General features: G+C 33.7%; 1 protein-coding gene across 6 annotated transcripts in view; it reads left to right on the plus strand.

Annotated features, from left to right (window-relative positions):
- The window catches only part of RELCH (RAB11 binding and LisH domain, coiled-coil and HEAT repeat containing), a gene marked incomplete at its 5' end in the record, with an annotated part of 122,022 nt that overhangs the window by 76,923 nt on the left and 26,124 nt on the right, over positions 1-18,975 (plus strand). For 5 of the 6 annotated variants that reach the window (XM_079718045.1, XM_079718046.1, XM_079718050.1 and 2 more), the window contains 7 exons: positions 2,135-2,282; positions 6,377-6,533; positions 7,159-7,282; positions 9,103-9,151; positions 11,437-11,516; positions 14,823-14,929; positions 16,154-16,253. In XM_079718045.1, coding sequence (XP_079574171.1) covers positions 2,135-2,282; positions 6,377-6,533; positions 7,159-7,282; positions 9,103-9,151; positions 11,437-11,516; positions 14,823-14,929; positions 16,154-16,253 — 765 coding nt within the window. The remainder of the gene's footprint in view (positions 1-2,134; positions 2,283-6,376; positions 6,534-7,158; positions 7,283-9,102; positions 9,152-11,436; positions 11,517-14,822; positions 14,930-16,153; positions 16,254-18,975) is intronic. The other variant, XM_079718048.1, reaches the window with a different exon arrangement.

Below are 18,975 nucleotides of genomic sequence, written 5' to 3' on the forward strand. Positions count from 1 at the left end.
AAGGCATCTTGAAAGAATGTTGGGGGAACAAAGACAGAAAGTACCACTTAGCAAACATTCTAATTAACTACCTGTTAAAGACTCTGTTGGTCTGGAGCCAGGGGAGATTTGAGGACGTTTTGCTTGACTGAAGCTAGAGGAGAAAGAGCATGGTCTGCCTTTTTTAGCTAAAATAACACCTTTGTGGCACTAACTCGTATACTATTCACAGTGCTACCTCTTCCTAGCCTCTTCTGAAGACTTAAATATTTTAGATAAAGTGTCAGCATCAGTTCCCAGAATGCAGAGATAACTAAAATATGAGTCTCTAAAGCTTTCTTATTTATACAGTGTCAAAATGCTTTACCTTTTTTTCACTGCAGTAGTTCATGTCCTGACTTTTAAAAGTGAACTTTCCATTCTTCCCAAGTAAAAGAATTGAAGAAAAGTTGAAGAAACAATAGAAACTTATTGGTCTAATTTTTGTACTAAAGGTCTCTTTTAGAGTCTAGAAGAAAAACATTTCTTTAATGCGTATTAATTATGTACTGTTAAGGTAGGTACTTTATAAATAAAGTATGTTATTTCATTCTTATAACCATTTGAATTATATTTTGTTTTTTGTGTGGAAACTGAGTGTTTAAGTAACTTGTTCAAGGTCCCAAAGCTGTCAAATGACAGAACCAGGATCTGATATCAGTCTCTAAAACCAAACTCTTGCCCTTTTTACCCCCAGATTTTAAAGGCTCTTAACATAATGTATTTTAACTACTCTGTAGATAGTCTTATATGTATACACATGTATTCATTTAATTTAAAAATTGGGCTATTTTTTCTATAAATTTCAAAATGGGTGTTAAAAAAACTATAAATAGACAACTAGACTGAAGTACTCCTTTTTATGAAACCTAGGGAATTTTTTAAAGTATTTTTTTAATATTTGCATTCCTTCTATCTGAGAATTATCCATACCTGTTTTTTTTGTTTGTTTGTTTTGGGTTTTTTAAAAATTTATTTATTTATTTTTGGCTGCATTGGGTCTTCCTTGCTGCACGCGAGCTTTTCTCTAGTTGCGGCGAGCCAGGGCTACTCTTCGTGCAGTGTGGTGGCTTCTCTCGTTACCGAGCACAGGCTCTAGGCGTGCGGGCTTCAGTAGTTGCAGCACGCCGGCTCAGTAGTTGTGGCTTGCGGGCTTTAGAGCACAGGCTCTGTAGTTGTGGCACACAGGCTTAGTTGCTCCACGGCATGTGGGATCTTCCCGGACCAGGGCTCGAACCCGTTTCTCCTGCATTGGCAGGTGGATTCTTAACCACTGCACCACCAGGGAAGCCCTGTACCTGTTTTTTTTTTAGTTCCATTTCACAACACAGCTAATTCCACATTGTTGCTAAACATAGCTGCAGTATTCAGCACACAAGGTAATTCTTACATGAAGAAATTAACTAATTTAGAACTTGATAGTAAAAAACTAACATCTGATATTTCTGACACAGTTGTTATTTATAATATAGTAATGACATCTCAAGTGGATTTGAACAGCAATAAATGCTTTCCTCTCTAATGATTCTATTTTTCACTTTAATATTTGGTTTCTGTGTACCATAGTGATCCTTTTACTCTTTTTTTTTTTCTGTTATCTCTTTCTTTTGTTTCCTTTTGACATTTCTTCTCCTACATTTTATCTATACATTGAATTATTTTAAAGTGCTTCCAATGCTGGCAAATACAGTTGTCACCAAATCTATAAAAGGAGTTAGGAATAGCAAGTGCTGCTGCTCATTTAGCAGTTGAGCATTTAAAATGATTCCTGTGGCTCACTTTAATTTCATTAACCTGACTTATAAAATGTCAAAAGATAAGACCCTCTTAAAAGAAAAAAACCTGTAAAAGAAGTTCCATACAAATGAAATGACTGATGTTCACCCTAAAGTTTTCCATACAAAAGATTCTATTACTTCCACAATGCCTTAGTACTTCACATTTTCATATACTCAGAGAAATTCAGAAAAGATTCATGGTCATCTCCATTAGGTGTGATGCTGTGAGTCTAACATACATGTCCTTAAATGTCTTATTGTTTGCCACAGAAAGGAAGAACATCATAAATACATAACCTCAGAAGTCTAAAATTAGCTTTCACCTCCTTATATTTCAGGAAGGAGAGCACGGGCTGGATGAACATAAGCTCCACATGTTTCTGTCTGCCTTGCAGTCCTTGATCCCATCTCTCTTTGCATTAGTGCTACAGAACGCACCTTTCTCCAGCAAAGCCAAGCTTCATGGTGAAGTGCCACAGATAGAAGGTACTGAACTTAAATTAAGGAAGGAAGATGTAGAATATTAACAGCTTAGCTTCCCAAAGAATCGTTTCTGATTAAAAATGTAAAAGTCACTTTATATGACAGCATAATTACTAAAATGTATTATATGTGTGGAACTGCATGGTCGTAGATTGTATGATATCTGGGGTGAACTATATGGCTTCATCTTTTATGGATAAGCCTCGTGGTATTATTTTATAATATTTGTACTTTCTTTCCATTCTTAATCTAGAGCCTTTTTTTATAGCCTTTTTTTCAGTGTTATAAGTCAGAAATAAGCGTTTTCTTTCATTAGTAGAGCTGAATTAATAGTTACCAGGGCCAGTTTATGAAGCTTTTCATTTCCACTTTCTTTATGTTTTTTCTTCCCCAGCTATTTCATCTTATTTTCAGTAGGGGAAGGTAAATGTAATTACTCTTTCCTGCTATGTCCTTGATAGGACTATAAGCATTTGCAGCACAGTTTCTTTTTTTTCCAAAAAAAGAATATGATTTGTTTTCAGAAATACATGAAATTGATAGCAAGAGCCAGTATTTTCTTAGCTCAAAATCTAGCTAACTAGTAAGTGACCTTTGATCCATGGTACGTGGTTGCCCCACTGCACCTAACCCCCAGGATAAATGGCTATAGACAAGTTATTACTATGTATGAGATTCCTTTGCAGCTTTTTCAGATTTGTGAATTAGCCGTGTCTCTTACGGGCTTCTGATAGACAAAAGAATTATAACATTGAGAAAATCAACACACAGTGTTTTTAGAATTATAGTTTTCATGTAAAGTAAACTGGGCTACCTATAATCTTTGGGATATGAAGCAGTGTGTCCAAGAATACACAAAGCACAGCATAAAAATGGCGTATACTGTTAGAATGCCAGTTTTACTTCAAAAATTGAGAATGGATGGGGTAGGGTTAGTTTAATATTTTTTAATGATATCGAGGAGAATGAAAATTCAAACTTTTACGATAAATCTCCATACAGCACTCACAGCTGGCTGCTTTAGTTTCTACCCCATCACTCATTAAGACACTTCACCTGCCTAGGGACTTCCCTGTCTCCCTAATTCCCTCTCTTTTTCCTTCCATCTTGCTGTATTGTTCTGCTGGGGCCAGCATAACGAAGCACCATAAACTTAGTACTTTAACAACAGATATTTATTGCTTCACAGTTCTGAAGTGAACTCTCTAGAAGTCTGAGCTCAAAGTGTCAGTGGGGTTGGTTCCTTCTGAAGGCTGTGAGGGAAAAGCTGTTTCATGCCTCTCTCCTCGCTTCTGGTGGTTTGCTGGCAATTTCTGGTGTTCTTTGGCTTGTAGATACATCACCCCAGTCTCTGCCTTCATCTTCACATTCCGTTCTCCGTGTGTGTGTGTGTTATGTGTGCATGCGCACGCACTTGTCTCTGTCCAAATTTCCCTTTTATAAGATCAGTTATATTGCATTAGAAGTCCACGCTATTCCAGTATGACTTCGTCTTATCTAATTATATCTGCAACAACAATATTTCCAAATAAGGTCACATTCTGAGGTTCTAGGGGTTCGGACTTCAACCTATGAATTTTTAAGGGAGACACAGTTCAACCCACAGCACTTGCTATCATTCATTCATTTAGCAAATAATTCTTAAATGTCACCTATTGCCAAGCACATGTTAGAGATTAGATAGAAAATTTTCAAAGCTACTTTACCATCCTGAACATATTCCCTCTGGTGTTTATGTGACCTTTCCTTGTGATTATGTCTTTATCATGCCAAAAATAATCTTTTAAGTTCTTATTGACTTAGTTTGACCCTCTGACTTTTAATAGTAGCTGTAAATGTTAGTTATTATTCTCACATGTAGGTTATAATACATTTATTATAAATGAGGAAATATTATATCCTTATTTAGGGTCTATCTATATATCTATGTCTCTGTGTCTTTCTGTATGTACATCTGTATAATTTGGGATACAGTTTATTACAAGTGAAGATTTAATAGTTTTCTCTTACATAATGAAAATTCCAGAGCACTAGCTAATATTTATGTCAGGCACTATTTTAAACACTTGGGATACACTCATAAACAAAACAGACAAATATCTCTGCCATGAAGAGCTTACATTCTAGTGAGAGGGAAATACATTGAAGAGTCATAACAGTTGTTATTTTGCTGGATTTGAATAATTGTGGTAATTTTTTGACAATAAAATACCTATTAAAATGGCGTTCTGGGGACTCTTCTGTATGGTTACAAGTTAGATGCTCAAATTTTAAAAAATCTTTTAAAATAGAATAATGTTTTGAGGTCCCTGAACCATTCTGATTGCTTATCTGTTAGAACTGAGTTATCCAAGTAATTGCTTATTTCTTGACATTGTTTTGCTTCTGTTGGACCTAGCTTTAAATCTTTGGACCTCACTTTGCCTATAATAAATCTTGACATTATCTGATTTACTTTTAACTGTTCCACTATTTTTCAATAATTTGTCAGTATTTTTGAAGGAATGATATATTGATACATTCCATCATAGTATCGCAGATTGTGACCAATATGATATAATCCTTTTTGAAATTATCAGATATGCTTCGACAGTATAGAAATATGAAGTATAGATATCCCTCACCTTCCAAATCTATTTGATTCCTAGGTTGAGATAATGACAACTCAAGCAGAAACCTCAGATAATATGGGATACCATGTTACCTAAATTCATTTATTTGTTTGTTTGTGTGTGTATTATGATAGCAAATAGGAGACTTCAGCTAGCAAGGGATAACCTTTATCTGTACTTAAGATATTGTTAAAAGCCTTGGGCAGCATAGGAGGACAATACCATCTTAATTTTGTCTTTGAGCATTTTTAAAGTTATTTCATGTTTTCTTAAGTTTAATAATTATCATTACACCATTAATATGTTTTGAGAAAATGCTGCATCCTTAATTGTGTCTTTTTAGGGTGTTAACCTCTATGCAGGAGTTGCTAGGCCATTAGGAATTTCTGTTCAACAGTTAATGAGCTGTTGGTAGCATTATTCACTTAACAGCCATCTAAAACTTGTTCTTTAATAACCTGGAATCTAATTATGATCTGTAGAATCATAGATTTTATTGATGTGTTCAAATTTTACAGTATACTAGTGTATATTCATGTTTTATTTACATAATTTTAAAAGTAATTTTTTCAGTTTTTTCCCCCAAAACTTTTAAAGTATATACATGAGACTCTGGTTATAATATTTATAATACATTTTTTAATAATAATTTTGCTTTATCTTACTGGTCACTGGTTTTAACACTTTATAGTAACTTAATGTTTATCAAACTGTGGAACATTTTTTAAATAAATCATTTAATATTGGAGATTAAATACTTAAGAAGCCTGTTCAGCTCAAGTTTTAATGTATTTTAGGTCATTTCTCTGGTATTAAACAGTTTTTCCCTACTGTCAACCTATTAGTTTCTTGCTGCCTGAAGGAAATATTTTATCATAGTTATTAGTTTTTGACATAAACAGTCTGGTGGAATTACAAGTATTTTTATTTTTTTAAAACCAAATTCAAATCCATATTTTAGCTGAGATCTTATTTTGTGGCAAATTTTAACTTAAACTAAGTGAAATTTTACTCTTCACTGGCAAGCTCTTTCATTACAATATTCATTTACTAGTTATTTAGCCTCATAAAATCTTAATTTTTGAGATTTCCTAAATTTGTTCACATGTGACAAAAATTTACAGTTGATCCTTAAACAACAGGAGTTTGAACTGTACACATCCACTTATATGTGAATACTTTTCAATAGTTAATGCTATAGTACTACATGGTCTGTGGTTGGTTGAATTTGTGGATGTGGAAGAACCTCTGATACAGAGGGCCGACTGTAAGTTGTAGGCAGATTAACCCCTGATTGTACAGGGATCAACTGTATTTCATTTTTTTCTAAAAATGGTTTAATTAATATATTTTAGTTTTATATTTAAAGTCTATAATAAGCTAAATAAATATTAGGAGGCAGAACCTTACTTTTCTTTTGACAGAATAGCTAACTTTCCAAACTGTCATTTTCTGTGTGATTTATTTTGCTTCTAATTTTTATAGTGACTAGGTTCCCTCGGCCTATGTCGCCTCTTCAAGATGTGTCTACTATTATTGGAAGTCGTGAGCAACTGGCAGTACTGCTACAACTTTATGATTACCAGCTGGAACACGAGGGTACAACAGGCTGGGAGAGTTTACTATGGGTTGTCAATCAATTGTAAGTTACCACCTCCGTATTCATTTGGTACATCTCAATCAGTTGAATGAAAGATAGCTTACTATATTTAGCCTGGGCACTGAGGGACAAAATATAACAAAATATTAAAAAACACATAGCAAAACATAACTCGGCATCATCTATGGTAAATTTCTTTAGGAGAGGAGATTTATACTACTAGATACGTAGTTATTTATCTATGAAGATGGTGCTGCTGTATTATGTCAGAAGACCTATCTGCTGCCTTATTGTCTACAAGTGGTGATGGATTTTAAACTACATCCAGACTTTTCATTTTTGAGGCTAAAGTGGATGATGCCATGTTAGCCAAACTCTTGTATGAAATATCAGCTCCATTGATTTGTCTCATTAACTCCATACTTAGAACCCTACCATTAAGATTCCATATATTTTATGGCAATCAGTTAAAATTTATTTTAAGAACTTTATACAATATAAACTGAAGACTTTGTAAAGGGTCCCAAACAACTCCTTTGCATTCCAATTTTACTAGCTAGGAAAAGCAGAACAGAAGATATTGTTAGATTTGCATTGTTTCAGAAATTGGCAAGGAAACAGTAATTTATTTGTACCCCTGCCTATTTTTCTTTCCTTTCATATTCAGGTTGCCACAGCTTATAGAAATAGTTGGCAAAATTAATGTTACTTCAACTGCCTGTGTCCATGAATTCTCCAGATTTTTCTGGCGCCTTTGCCGGACATTTGGCAAAATTTTTACAAACACTAAGGTAAAAACTTGTATTCCATGTTTTCTTATATGCAAGAGACATAAAAATGTAATGTGTTAATTAATGCTATAACAGAGTAAATAAAAGCGTGAGCCCTTCCTTTATTCAAATTATCTTTTAATACCTTAGAAAACTGTGATAGTAAAGGAAAATTCTAGTCAGTAATATAATCTTCTCTTTATTGATTTTCAGAAGATGATTTAGCCAAAACTTAATTTGTATCCAGATTTGGATATAAGATCTACTCACTGTGGATATCTCAAAGCTTTCTAGCATAGGAAGTATCAGCTAGGGGACTCAACTGTGATTCTTTGAATGTGCTTCTGGTACTTTACCATCTACCACAGATTCAGGAAGCAGCCATTTGCTCAGCATGCTTTGGTCAAAACTTCAAGTGATTATAGAATCAAAGCAGCTTGTATAGAATACTTGCTACAAGATACAAGCTCTTGGAATAGAATGGACACTCGAGATAAATGCTACATATTTCAATCACTGTCACATTTGCCTATCTAGGTTATTCTGTAGTTTTAGCTATTAAATTGGAATGTCCTTAGGTCCCACTTTCTTCTTCAATCCTGTTAATCCATTTGTCTTCATAGCATATTGTTAAGCCAGTTCTTTAGAGCTCTAATAAAAACATAAAAAGATGTAATTGCTATTATCAAATGTTAATCAAGCATTTAAAAGGTAAAAATTTTGTGTAGCTCTTTACTATTAAACCTGTAGTTACTGAAACATTTAGAGCATGACAGTTTGGTATAGTGGACTGGACGAAATTCGGAAAATGGGTTATGACCCTGTTATGTTTGTATCCTATAATAAATCATTTAATGTATCTGCGCTTAATCTTTCCGTGTGTGAAATGAAGAAGTTGCTTCAGTGTCATTTAATTCTATAAGTCTGATTCTGTAGATTAATCTTTTCACAGTGGTCTACATCTCAGTTTAAATGGAATTTGTAAATTAATATGCTTGACCTGTCAATAGGAGGACAAAAACCAGAGCTTGATGTTATTGTAGAAGAAACAAAATCATTTTACATTTTTCACTAACATGTAATTATTAAACAAATATAATTTGATTTTACTGGTAATCACGCTTGGCACAATTTGTTTGACATCTCCAAAAGAAGTAGCTGTTATTTATTTTACTTTTTTTACAAAAACAATTAGGAGTTCATTTTAGCACTTAACAGTAAGTGGTTGACTTCAGTGGCCTGAAATCTGAAATCCAATAATGTTAAAAATAAAAAATTGAAACAAGCATTTGCTTTAACTTAAAATTTTAATGTTAAATTCTGTACTTGATGTTTAAAATTAAATTTAAAAGAAGTTAAAGACTAACCTAAGCCAATGGACATCACATGATGAATATGTTACTTATTGTATACCCTAAATGAATGGAATTTCATTTTCATTCCTTTTATATACAGCAAATTTTTTCAGTAATTCTAATCATATAATACCTGCCTAAATACCCTTTCTAACATCAAGGTCAGTTTTAAGAGGTAGTAATTTCAAGCACTTTCACCTTGGAAATTATTTTAATTTAGTGAAGGAAACTAAAGGCCCTTCAGAAAACTTGCTGACCTGAATTGATTTTTTTAAATATTTTATCTCTAAAAGGTGTTGTTTTCAGTAACTTAACTCCTCTTTTTTCCTATGGCTCTTAAGAATTGTTATGTTTTTGACTAATTGAATCAATGGTCTATAAAACAAAATAAATAAATAAGTAGTGGTAGTAAACATTTTATTTATTTAACCATTGATTGGTCTGTTGAACTTGAGAATTTCTGGATATTTTCTTTGGGTTGCTTAGGTAAAACCTCAGTTCCAGGAGATTTTAAGACTGTCTGAAGAAAATATTGGTAAGTTTGTTCATTATTACTTTTTTTTTTTTTTTTTTTTTTGCTATATGCGGGCCTCTCACTGTTGTGGCCTCTCCCATTGTGGAGCACAGGCTCCGGACGCGCAGGCTCAGCGGCCATGGCTCACGGGCCCAGCCGCTCCGCGGCATGTGGGATCTTCCCAGACCGGGGCACGAACCCGTGTCCCCTGCATCGGCAGGCAGACTCTCAACCACTGTGCCACCAGGGAAGCCCTACTTTTAAAAACAATTGAATCTCTTTACTCCAGCAAAATACTTTATTCATTGTATGTAAAGTGTATAAATAAACTAGCAAGTACAATTGAAAAGGAAGATTTATACTATGGAATTCTTGGTTTTACAACTCTGCCACATCTAATATCCTTTCCATGGGGTGGCAGTAAGATTAATCTTTGTCAATTTGACTGTAAATATCTACCTTCACCGTAATCAAATTGACCTAAAGCTGAGCTTCTCAAACTGAGTACTTGTACCCTTGGAGAGTTGAAGTGGTATATTCGAGATACTGAAAAGGAAAAAAATAAAGAGCATCTAATTCATAATTAGTTACTTAAAACTTTTCAAACTTAAAACAAATTGTAATTGAAGAGAATGCAAGATACACATATATGTTTTTTAAATGAAACATGAGATTTTAAAGAAACTACAGGCTTTAACGGGCAGCTCCAGCCCCTCTGTTCATAGTTTTCACTTATCTGTCATAAGAAGTGTAGTTGTAGCACCACTGGCCTAAGAACTCCTTTATGTGTGGATCTTATGTCCATGTGTATTTTTCTAATTTCTTAGGAACAAATTGTGAAAAATGTTAGGAACAAAAATGTATAGTCCCCCTGTTTTGTTTTTAAACTTGGTTGATTTTGAATGTATAGGTAATTCTTATCTCAGTCCTACCTTAGTGATTTGAATTGAGTCATCTGAAAAATTCCATTTTGGGCTGTCCTCAGAGATAGTTAGAGAATGAATAAATGATTCCCTTTAAGTTTGAAAATGTCGATGAGATTTTTTTTTTGACAAATGCTTCCCAAAGTTTATATTTAATAGCTTTCTAAAGGGTTAATGCTTGGAATACCTAATAGTTGGTATTATTTCTTTAGTTAATTATTAATTCTGATGATAAATTGGTCAAGAATATTTATATATTTTTGGAAACTGATAGTTTTTAGAATTATTAGTTAGCTGTGAATATTTAGCTGTTCGTATGGGAAGTGATTATTAACCACTGTATATACAGTCTGTATCTGTGAATTCAACTTAAGCTTATGTTCCTAGCCTCAGATTTACCTCTCAGCTACCATAGTCACAGTCAACCAACATCAGTACTCCCCAAAAGAAAAAATTACCCTTACCAAGAGAATAAACAAACCTCAAATACGAATTGATATGAAAATGGAACTTTCTTTTTTGCTGAAAATTCTTTCAGGACAGTTAAATACATTTTTTCAAATCTATTTCTTTATGTACTACTTTCTGAAAAGAATTTAAAACCATATTAAAAACAGAAAAAAGTAATTTAAAAAATTTTGAGTACATAAAAGCAAATGTAAAGCACTTAAAACAGTGCCTAAAAATCAATAAGTGAGAGCTGTGGTGCTATAAATAGCAACTGTCATATCACCTCTGGAACATTTTTATTTTTAAATAATCTACGCGTGCTTCATAAGAAAATCTCTTATGTTACAGTAGTCACAGGACACTCACCTGTGATTGGATGCTTTCCCCTCTCCCCATGCTTTACTTAGCCTCCCTACTCCATGAAAATAACCAGGGCTGAAAATCCCTATACAGGATGCAGGAGGAGCTCTGGAACTAGGCTAGCACTGGAAACTAAGTAGTGTCTCATATCTGGAAGCAGGTAAAATGTATATCTGGGTGCCTCCTTTCAGCTGAGTGCCTTTATGTTTTACTGAATACTGCAAATTTAAAACCTGACAATTTATGAAGACCTGCTTATATGGGCACTTGGGAGAGTGTTAAAGAAAGCTCTGATTTCTGACTGCAAATAACAGTAGAGCATCTCATTTTGGTTATTAAAGTTTATCCCATCTATCAAAACTCTTTATGCTAATGGCTCTGGAAAGTATTAAGTTGTATAATATTTTCACAACCACCAGTGGATATGTGTTTTAATCAAAATATTTTTCAAAGTAATAATATTTATTTGTAAGCCTTGTAACCAGTTGTAATTTTAAATATAATTTGTCTTATGACTTTTTGCTTTACATTTAAAGCATACTCAGATTTTTTAAATTGTTTTTGTGATTTTAGATTCCTCAGCAGGAAATGGGGTCCTCACTAAAGCTACTGTCCCCATTTATGCAACAGGAGTCCTTACGTGTTATATTCAGGTAAGGGAAAAAGTCTTTTGCTGGAAAATTTAAAGCACTTTCTATTTAGAAAGATAGCTAATATTATGTCTTTTAATGTGTTTATAATTGAAAATGTTACCCATAAATGAAAACAAAATTTATTTATTCATTTCATTCAATAAATAATTTACAGTGGCGAGCATATTTCAGTAATAGTCTCTGAGGAAAATCTCTGTTGGACAAATAAATTTAGAGATTCTGTGCTTCTTGATATTTTGTTAGAGGTGTTAGATTGCACTTATTTAGCAATTTCTTTGTGTTTCCTGATAATTTTTTCATTAATAAAACAACAAACAAAGCGCATGTGTTAGGTGAAGCAAACTACAAAATGCTGTAGCATACTATATCATCGTTTTTAGTAAGGTACTTTTTAGTAATACTTTATTTTTCTTAATTGTTATTGCATAATAAATTACCCCAAAACATAAAGGCTTATTATAACCCTTTTATTTGCTCACGGTCTTTGCTCAGCTAAGCGTCTCTTCTTGCTGGTAGTCGCTTGTGTTGCTGCATTCACTTGGTTGGTTGGTAGGGGGTTCAGCAAGGATGGCTGAGCTTCAGTCTTCATGTAGTCTTAGGGCCTCTCTCTGTCCTCAGGGCCTATGGAACAGCAGAGCCAGACTCATTACATGGTGGCTCAGGGCTCCCCAAATTGCAAAATCAGAATCTGCTAGGCTAAAGCCTAGGCTTGGAATTAGCACATCACTACTACTGCATTCTATTGCTAAAAGCAAGTCACAGGCCCAGCCCAGGTTCAAAACGAGGGAACTAAATGAAAGCATGAACCAGGAGATGTGGTTCATCGGTGGTCACCAAAGTAACAGACCACCTCACTCTACTTAACATTGTTTTAAGTAAACATATTATGTTTATTAAGGCACATCAGTCACTTTTTTTTTTTTTTTTTTTTTTTTTTTTTTTTGTGGTACGCGGGCCTCTCACTGTTGTGGCCTCTCCCGTTGCGGAGCACAGGCTCCGGATGCGCAGGCTCAGCAGCCATGGCTCACGGGCCCAGCCGCTCCGCGGCATATGGGATCCTCCCAGACCGGGGCACGAACCCGTATCCCCTGCATCGGCAGGCGGACTCTCAACCACTGCGCCACCAGGGAGGCCCACATCAGTCACTTTTAAGTGTGAGGCAGTCCCACCTGTGAGGCGAAGATAAGGACTCAAAATAAAGCATTTTTAGGAATTAGAATGTGAGAAGCAAACAGGAAGATCTTTTTTCCCAAATTTACCCAATTAATACCTAATTTCTTTTGCCTTTTGTATTCAGAGTACAGCAGTTCATATTTATTGCACTCTTCTTCCAAAATAGATTTGAGCCATCCTATAATATTAAAATATAGTTCTACAGTATCATATGATACCTTGAAACAGAAGCTCCAACTCTGTTAAAGTAGTACAGTATTCTTTTAAACTTTTCTACACTAGTTTCTAAGACTACTCCATAATATGTATACACAGAGAATCCCTGTGTTTAAAATATTTTAAGTCATGTAACCTTAACAGATTGTATCTACTGTTATTCTTAAATTCATGGAGATTAAGTCCTAGCACATATTACGAGGCACAATAGCATGAATACCATTTTCCTCTTTAATTTTAGAAGCTCTTCCAGCATAATAACAAGTGTGATATCAATATTTTTCTCTTCCATTTTTAAGCTCTGGCAGTTGGTTAGTACGTTGATTTTTACCATAAATGGTATTTTAAGGCAGAATGAAGTACAAAGTTTGCCTCATGGTAGTCCCTCAGTATAGGTTTGTTGAGTAAATGAATAAAGACATGTTTTTAGAGCCACTATATGAAATCCAAATATCTAAAGAGATAAGAACTTTCCTGCTGGTTACAAAATGTGAATTGAGGTGGCTGTCCTAGATTGCCCACACCAGCTGTTAATATTTTTCTTACTAAACCAAATTTTCTGTTAGAGTTAATCACGCCCTGATTGCTTTGGTAAACAAAACCTATTTTGAATCAAATACATGAGCAGTATTAAATTTCAAAGCTGAGAAATAGTATTATAGTAAATTTTCAAATCAAAGGAATCCATGCTCATTTAGAAGTATATTTCATAGGTCTTATTTCACACTTAAGTTTTTTCAGATTTACAGTTTATCTTCCAAATTTATGGATACTCTGTTTAATATAGTAAGCGACTATAAATGAGTGAGATCTGTATTCCAGCATAGCTCTGATGCTGGTTTGTCAGTGTCTAAGTTCTTCCCTAAATAGACTGGCGTATTATAAAACTGCTGTGTCCATTCTTTATTCATGCTGATCATTACTTTTGTCAATCACTTATCTGTACCTCATTCTAAATTAACCTGACCATGTAGAAAAAAGGTAGGTGGTAATCTAGTCTTCCTCATTGGTCTATTGATATATACAGAAGCCATTAATTGTTGAGCTAATAAAGACCTAAAGACAAAATACCTGCTCTATATATATTTATTCTCTGATAGAATGTCAGATTCCCTCCCTTACAGATTCAGGTTAATTTAACATACAGTTGTTTTTTTAACTTTCCTATTTAGTAGACCTGCTTTTTCTAACATATTTCTTAATACAGTACTGTGTAAGAAAAAAGAAAGAAACATTTTTTCAGATTATTAAAATAATGGTTTGTAAAAGAAAGATTAAATGTAAAGATTATTTTTTAGTCAAGGGTGTGACTGTTTTAAGAACACAGTGGTCTATATTTCAGCAAATGTGAAGCTTCTCACCGCTAATAATTTCTCAGATATCAATTTTCTACTATTAGGAGGATAACTATTTTAGTGGTTTGTATTTAAGTATTTAGAGCCAAAGTTAATGGGAAGTAAAATTGGTAAAATAGATTTTAATAAAAGAATATACCTTGTTATGTTTTAAACCAGAACTATCTAATCGATAGTGCAATGATGTAAGTAATCTGTATCTGAGCTGTCTGGTAAGGTAACCACTAACCACACATGGCTGTTAAACAACTTGAATTCTAACTAGTGCAACTCAGGAACTGAATCTTTTATTTACTTCATTTTTAGTTTAAATATAAGTAACCACATGTGGTGAGTGACTACCATATTGGACAGCACAGGTCTAAATCTGTGAATCAAGATAGTCTTTGTCCTCATACCATTGTGATCATAAATATGCTTAATAAATATCTTTAATTAAAATGCTCCCAAATTAGGATATTTTCCCCTTATTTGGTAAAATTTTCTAATTATAGTTAGGAAATTATGGTTTTAGTTCTACTTGATTGCGTGGAAATTCATTATCAGTCTTTTTCCTCTGTAGGAAGAAGACCGAAAGCTGTTAATTGGATTCTTAGAAGATGTAATGACCTTGCTTTCATTATCTCATGCTCCTCTTGATAGCCTGAAAGCTTCTTTTGTGGAACTGGGGTAAAAATAATAGCTTATAGTTTTTTTTTTGTTTTTTTTTGTTTTTTTGCGGTATGTGGGCCTCTCACTGTTGTGGCCTCTCCGGTTGCGGAGCACAGGCTCCGGACGCACAGGCTCAGCGGCCATGGCTCACGGGCCCAGCCGCTCCGCGGCATGTGGGATCCTCCCAGACCGGGGCACGAACCTGTGTCCCCTGCACTGGCAGGCGGACTCTCAACCACTGCGCCACCAGGGAAGCCCCTAGCTTATATTTTTTAAAAAGCTATATAAAGTTTTAAAATTGGATTTATAGAGTACATACTTTTAGTCTAAAAAGATTGGCATACACACCAAATCTCTTGGTTTTGAGACTTAAGATTTTTTTGTTTGTTTTTTGTTTTTCCTATTTGTACATTCTTAATATTTTGTAATCAATGCATTATAATAAAAGAATGGGGGAAAGGATACAGACATATCTTCTTTGAAGCAGTTGGAGAAATAAAGTCAAGTACAGATTTGAAGAAAATTCAGTATCCCAAAACTGGAAAAGGAGCCCCAAGTGAAACCAGCTCCTTAGGCTCCTCTTTCCATTCCATTTGATTTGCCTAGTCCCTCATAAGCACATCATCTAGCTGCTTAAGTAGTTTTATCTCATTCTTTACATATGTGTTTATTAATAATACGGTCCCACATTTGGATAGGCTTCACAGCCAACTTACCCTTCCATATAGGTGATTTGAGTTATCCTTATTGATCCTACAAACAACCATATGATGTAAATAGGACAGTATTGTCCCAGATTTTTATAGATGCAGAAATTAAAACCCACAGAGGTTATAACTTACCCACCTGGCTCTTAATCCAGTGTTTTTTTCTCATAAGTAATAAATTTTATTTTACTTTATTTTTTTATAATTTTAACTTTTATGCTGTTAAAGAGTTGAAATATCTATCATAATTGCAAATACTTAGAGAAACTAAAAGTATAGCTCCTGACTATGCTAAAAGTTTGTAGTTTTATAAGGTGACTTCCTTTTTTAAAGAATCTTAGATGTAACCTATTAAACCATACAAAGTAATTCTATATGTTTTGCCAATATTTTTATCATTAATATTCCTCATAAATGTAGTATTTTTCAATGCACCAATAAGGCAAAATAGACTTTAATGAAAGAATATACCTTTTTATGTTTTAAACCAGAACTATGTGGCTCTCACTTTTAGCATTGGTTTTTTTTCTTTCAGTGCAAATCCAGCCTACCATGAGTTATTGTTAACTGTTTTGTGGTATGGTGTTGTCCATACTTCAGCACTTGTGAGATGTACTGCTGCTAGAATGTTTGAGGTATGTAAACAAATGCTTCTGTTGGTTCAGATCATAATGATTTTCTTTGGAAGAGGGAGAGGAAATATTTCTTAAAAAGGCAGAGAGGCTTTTCATACTATGGTATATTGATGTGTATTTTATGCACTGAAGAGTATCTAGTTGTGTACTGTGTGATGGGGCAGAAATTTAGCTTTGGTACATTTCAGATTATTTCCTAGCCTTATTGGTTCCTTGAATGTTATTGTATTATCATTTCCATTTCTCAGAATTTCTTTTAAATCTTATTTTAATTTCCATCCTATGTAAATCTTCCTGGCTATACTTTCTATTTACTGAGGCACACAGCTATTAAAATAAAGTAAAACAATATAAGATATCTTTAAAGTTATAAAATATAGTTGGATTCATGAGTAAAATATAGTTGGATTCAATACTTGAAATTATGGAAATATTTATTTTACTGATTATTCCTACTTCATTATTCCCTCACCTTTCATATCTGGAATAACAACATCTCTATACATTAACTGCCCATAGACTTATAAGACAGAAGAGACTTCATATAATTTAACTAGATTTTCTTAAATTGCCACCTACCCAAGTTTAGTATGAAAATTGGAATACCTATCTTTTTATCCATCATAGAGGAAATTATGTTAGCCTAGTGTACATATATATATGTTTCTAGAACTTGAATTTGAGCACTAAAAATGGTTTAGAGTGTTATTTACTGTTCTTGAGTCTTCTCTTAGAGCCATACTGGCTGGGTTCAGTGTCTTGTCTCTGCCACTTAATGCCAGTTTCAAACTTCTCTGTGCCTTAGCTTTCTCATCTATAATGTAAGTGAAGATGATAATAATAAGTATCCATCTCAAAGGAGTTTTGTTAATATTAAATGAATTAATACTTCTAAGGTCTTAAAACAGTATCTGGCACATAATAATAAGAGCTTAATAAATGTTAACTATCATTATGATTACTGTTTTTTTTAATATGCTGTTACTTCACAAAATAATATAATAGTTTAGGAAAAGTATACTTATCCAAACTAAAATTGTCCTTAATACACATGTGATTCTTAAAATATCTTAAAGCACTTATTTTCATAAGAATTAGACAATTCAATTTTTCCTGAATTTCAGAATTTTTACATAATTTAAGATAAATTGCAATCTAAAGGATAGAGCACTGACAGATTCGAAATATATACCTTCTAAAACTCTTAAATATATAAAATAGATTTGTGGAATCTAAAGAAAATTCCATCCTTATGAGGAGGTTGAAAATCCTCTGAACATGTTATTCCCACAATTATACATATTTGATCAAAAAAAACTAATCACATGTTCTTTGTCAAGATAAATTCCAAATTAAAAATTCAGTTAGATGTCTAGCATAAGTGCCTTCTGGGTATAAATAATTTTTGATTATTCAATATGCTGAAAAATAATTATTACCATGAAAGAAGAAAGTTTTTCTTTAGCCTCCTCTCCCCCACCAAAAGAAAACAGTATCCTATTTCTTTAATGTACTCACTTAATAGGATTTTTTCTAAGACCATAACAACTATTTCTTTCTCTTAAACCATTTATTTCTAAAATGTATGTATATATTGGTGAAGCATACAATATAAATGAAAATAAAGAAAATGAAGCATCCTCCCTTTTTACTTGTTTCTGTGGGGTTTTTTCTGCCTTATTTCTTACATGTGGTTTTTGTCTGGTTTTGGTTTCTATGTCTGCTGTCAGTGCTTGTTGGAAACTATACCTATGCTTAAGCAGTTTTCAGTGTTCTCTCAGGTTGATTATGAGTTTCTGAGTCTAATCTGAGAGACTTATTTTAATGATTTTTCAAGTTCATTTATGATAAAAAAAATTTTACTGAGCATGTCGGTAAAAGTCATTAGTAGGAAAAATTAAAGTTACTTTTTTGTCATTGAGGCTTATTTTGAATAATATTGTATTAAAAGAATAATTATTTCATAAGATTTCTTTTGATACTAATACTTTATAATTTACAGTTTTGCCTGCTTCCCCCACCCCCAAAATGAGTTAATTCGAAATAAAAACGTAAAAAACAGGTCACTTAAAATTTTTAATTTTTTTAACGTGAGACCAGAAACTACTGAGAAGAAAGCAATAAATGGATATACCAGGAACATAATATGAGATACTTAGTGAAATTGAACACTAAATTTAGCTCTGAGTTTTCAGACAGCAGGGCAAAAAGGGGAAATCCAATCAGTCATATTATTCTCATTGTTAAATAAGAGACAGTATATTCTTGATGTAACAAATTATTATTGAAATTGATTTATAAAAGAGACTTTATTATGTGACTTCCAGTGTGACATAATGGATTTCCCAAACGATGCAGAAAAGAACTTCATATAATGATTTCTTACATCAATCATAAGGAGATAAATCAGGTAACATTAAGACCACAACTCAAAGAAGGCATGGGCTTTTTTTTTTTTTTTTTTTTTTTTTGCGGTATATGGGCCTCTCACTGTTGTGGCCTCCTCTGTTGCGGAGCACAGGCTCCGGACGCGCAGGCTCAGCGGCCATGGCTCACAGGCCCAGCCGCTCCACGGCATGTGGGATCCTCCCGGACTGGGGCATGAACCCGTGTCCCCTGCATCGGCAGGCGGACTCTCAACCACTGCGCCACCAGGGAAGCCCAAGGCATGGGCTTTTAAGACAAATGTGACTGAGTCCATTTTCTTGCTCTACCTCTTTTG

This window comes from Hyperoodon ampullatus (assembly GCF_949752795.1).
Source record: "Hyperoodon ampullatus genome assembly, chromosome: 13".
Taxonomy (NCBI): domain Eukaryota; kingdom Metazoa; phylum Chordata; class Mammalia; order Artiodactyla; family Ziphiidae; genus Hyperoodon; species Hyperoodon ampullatus.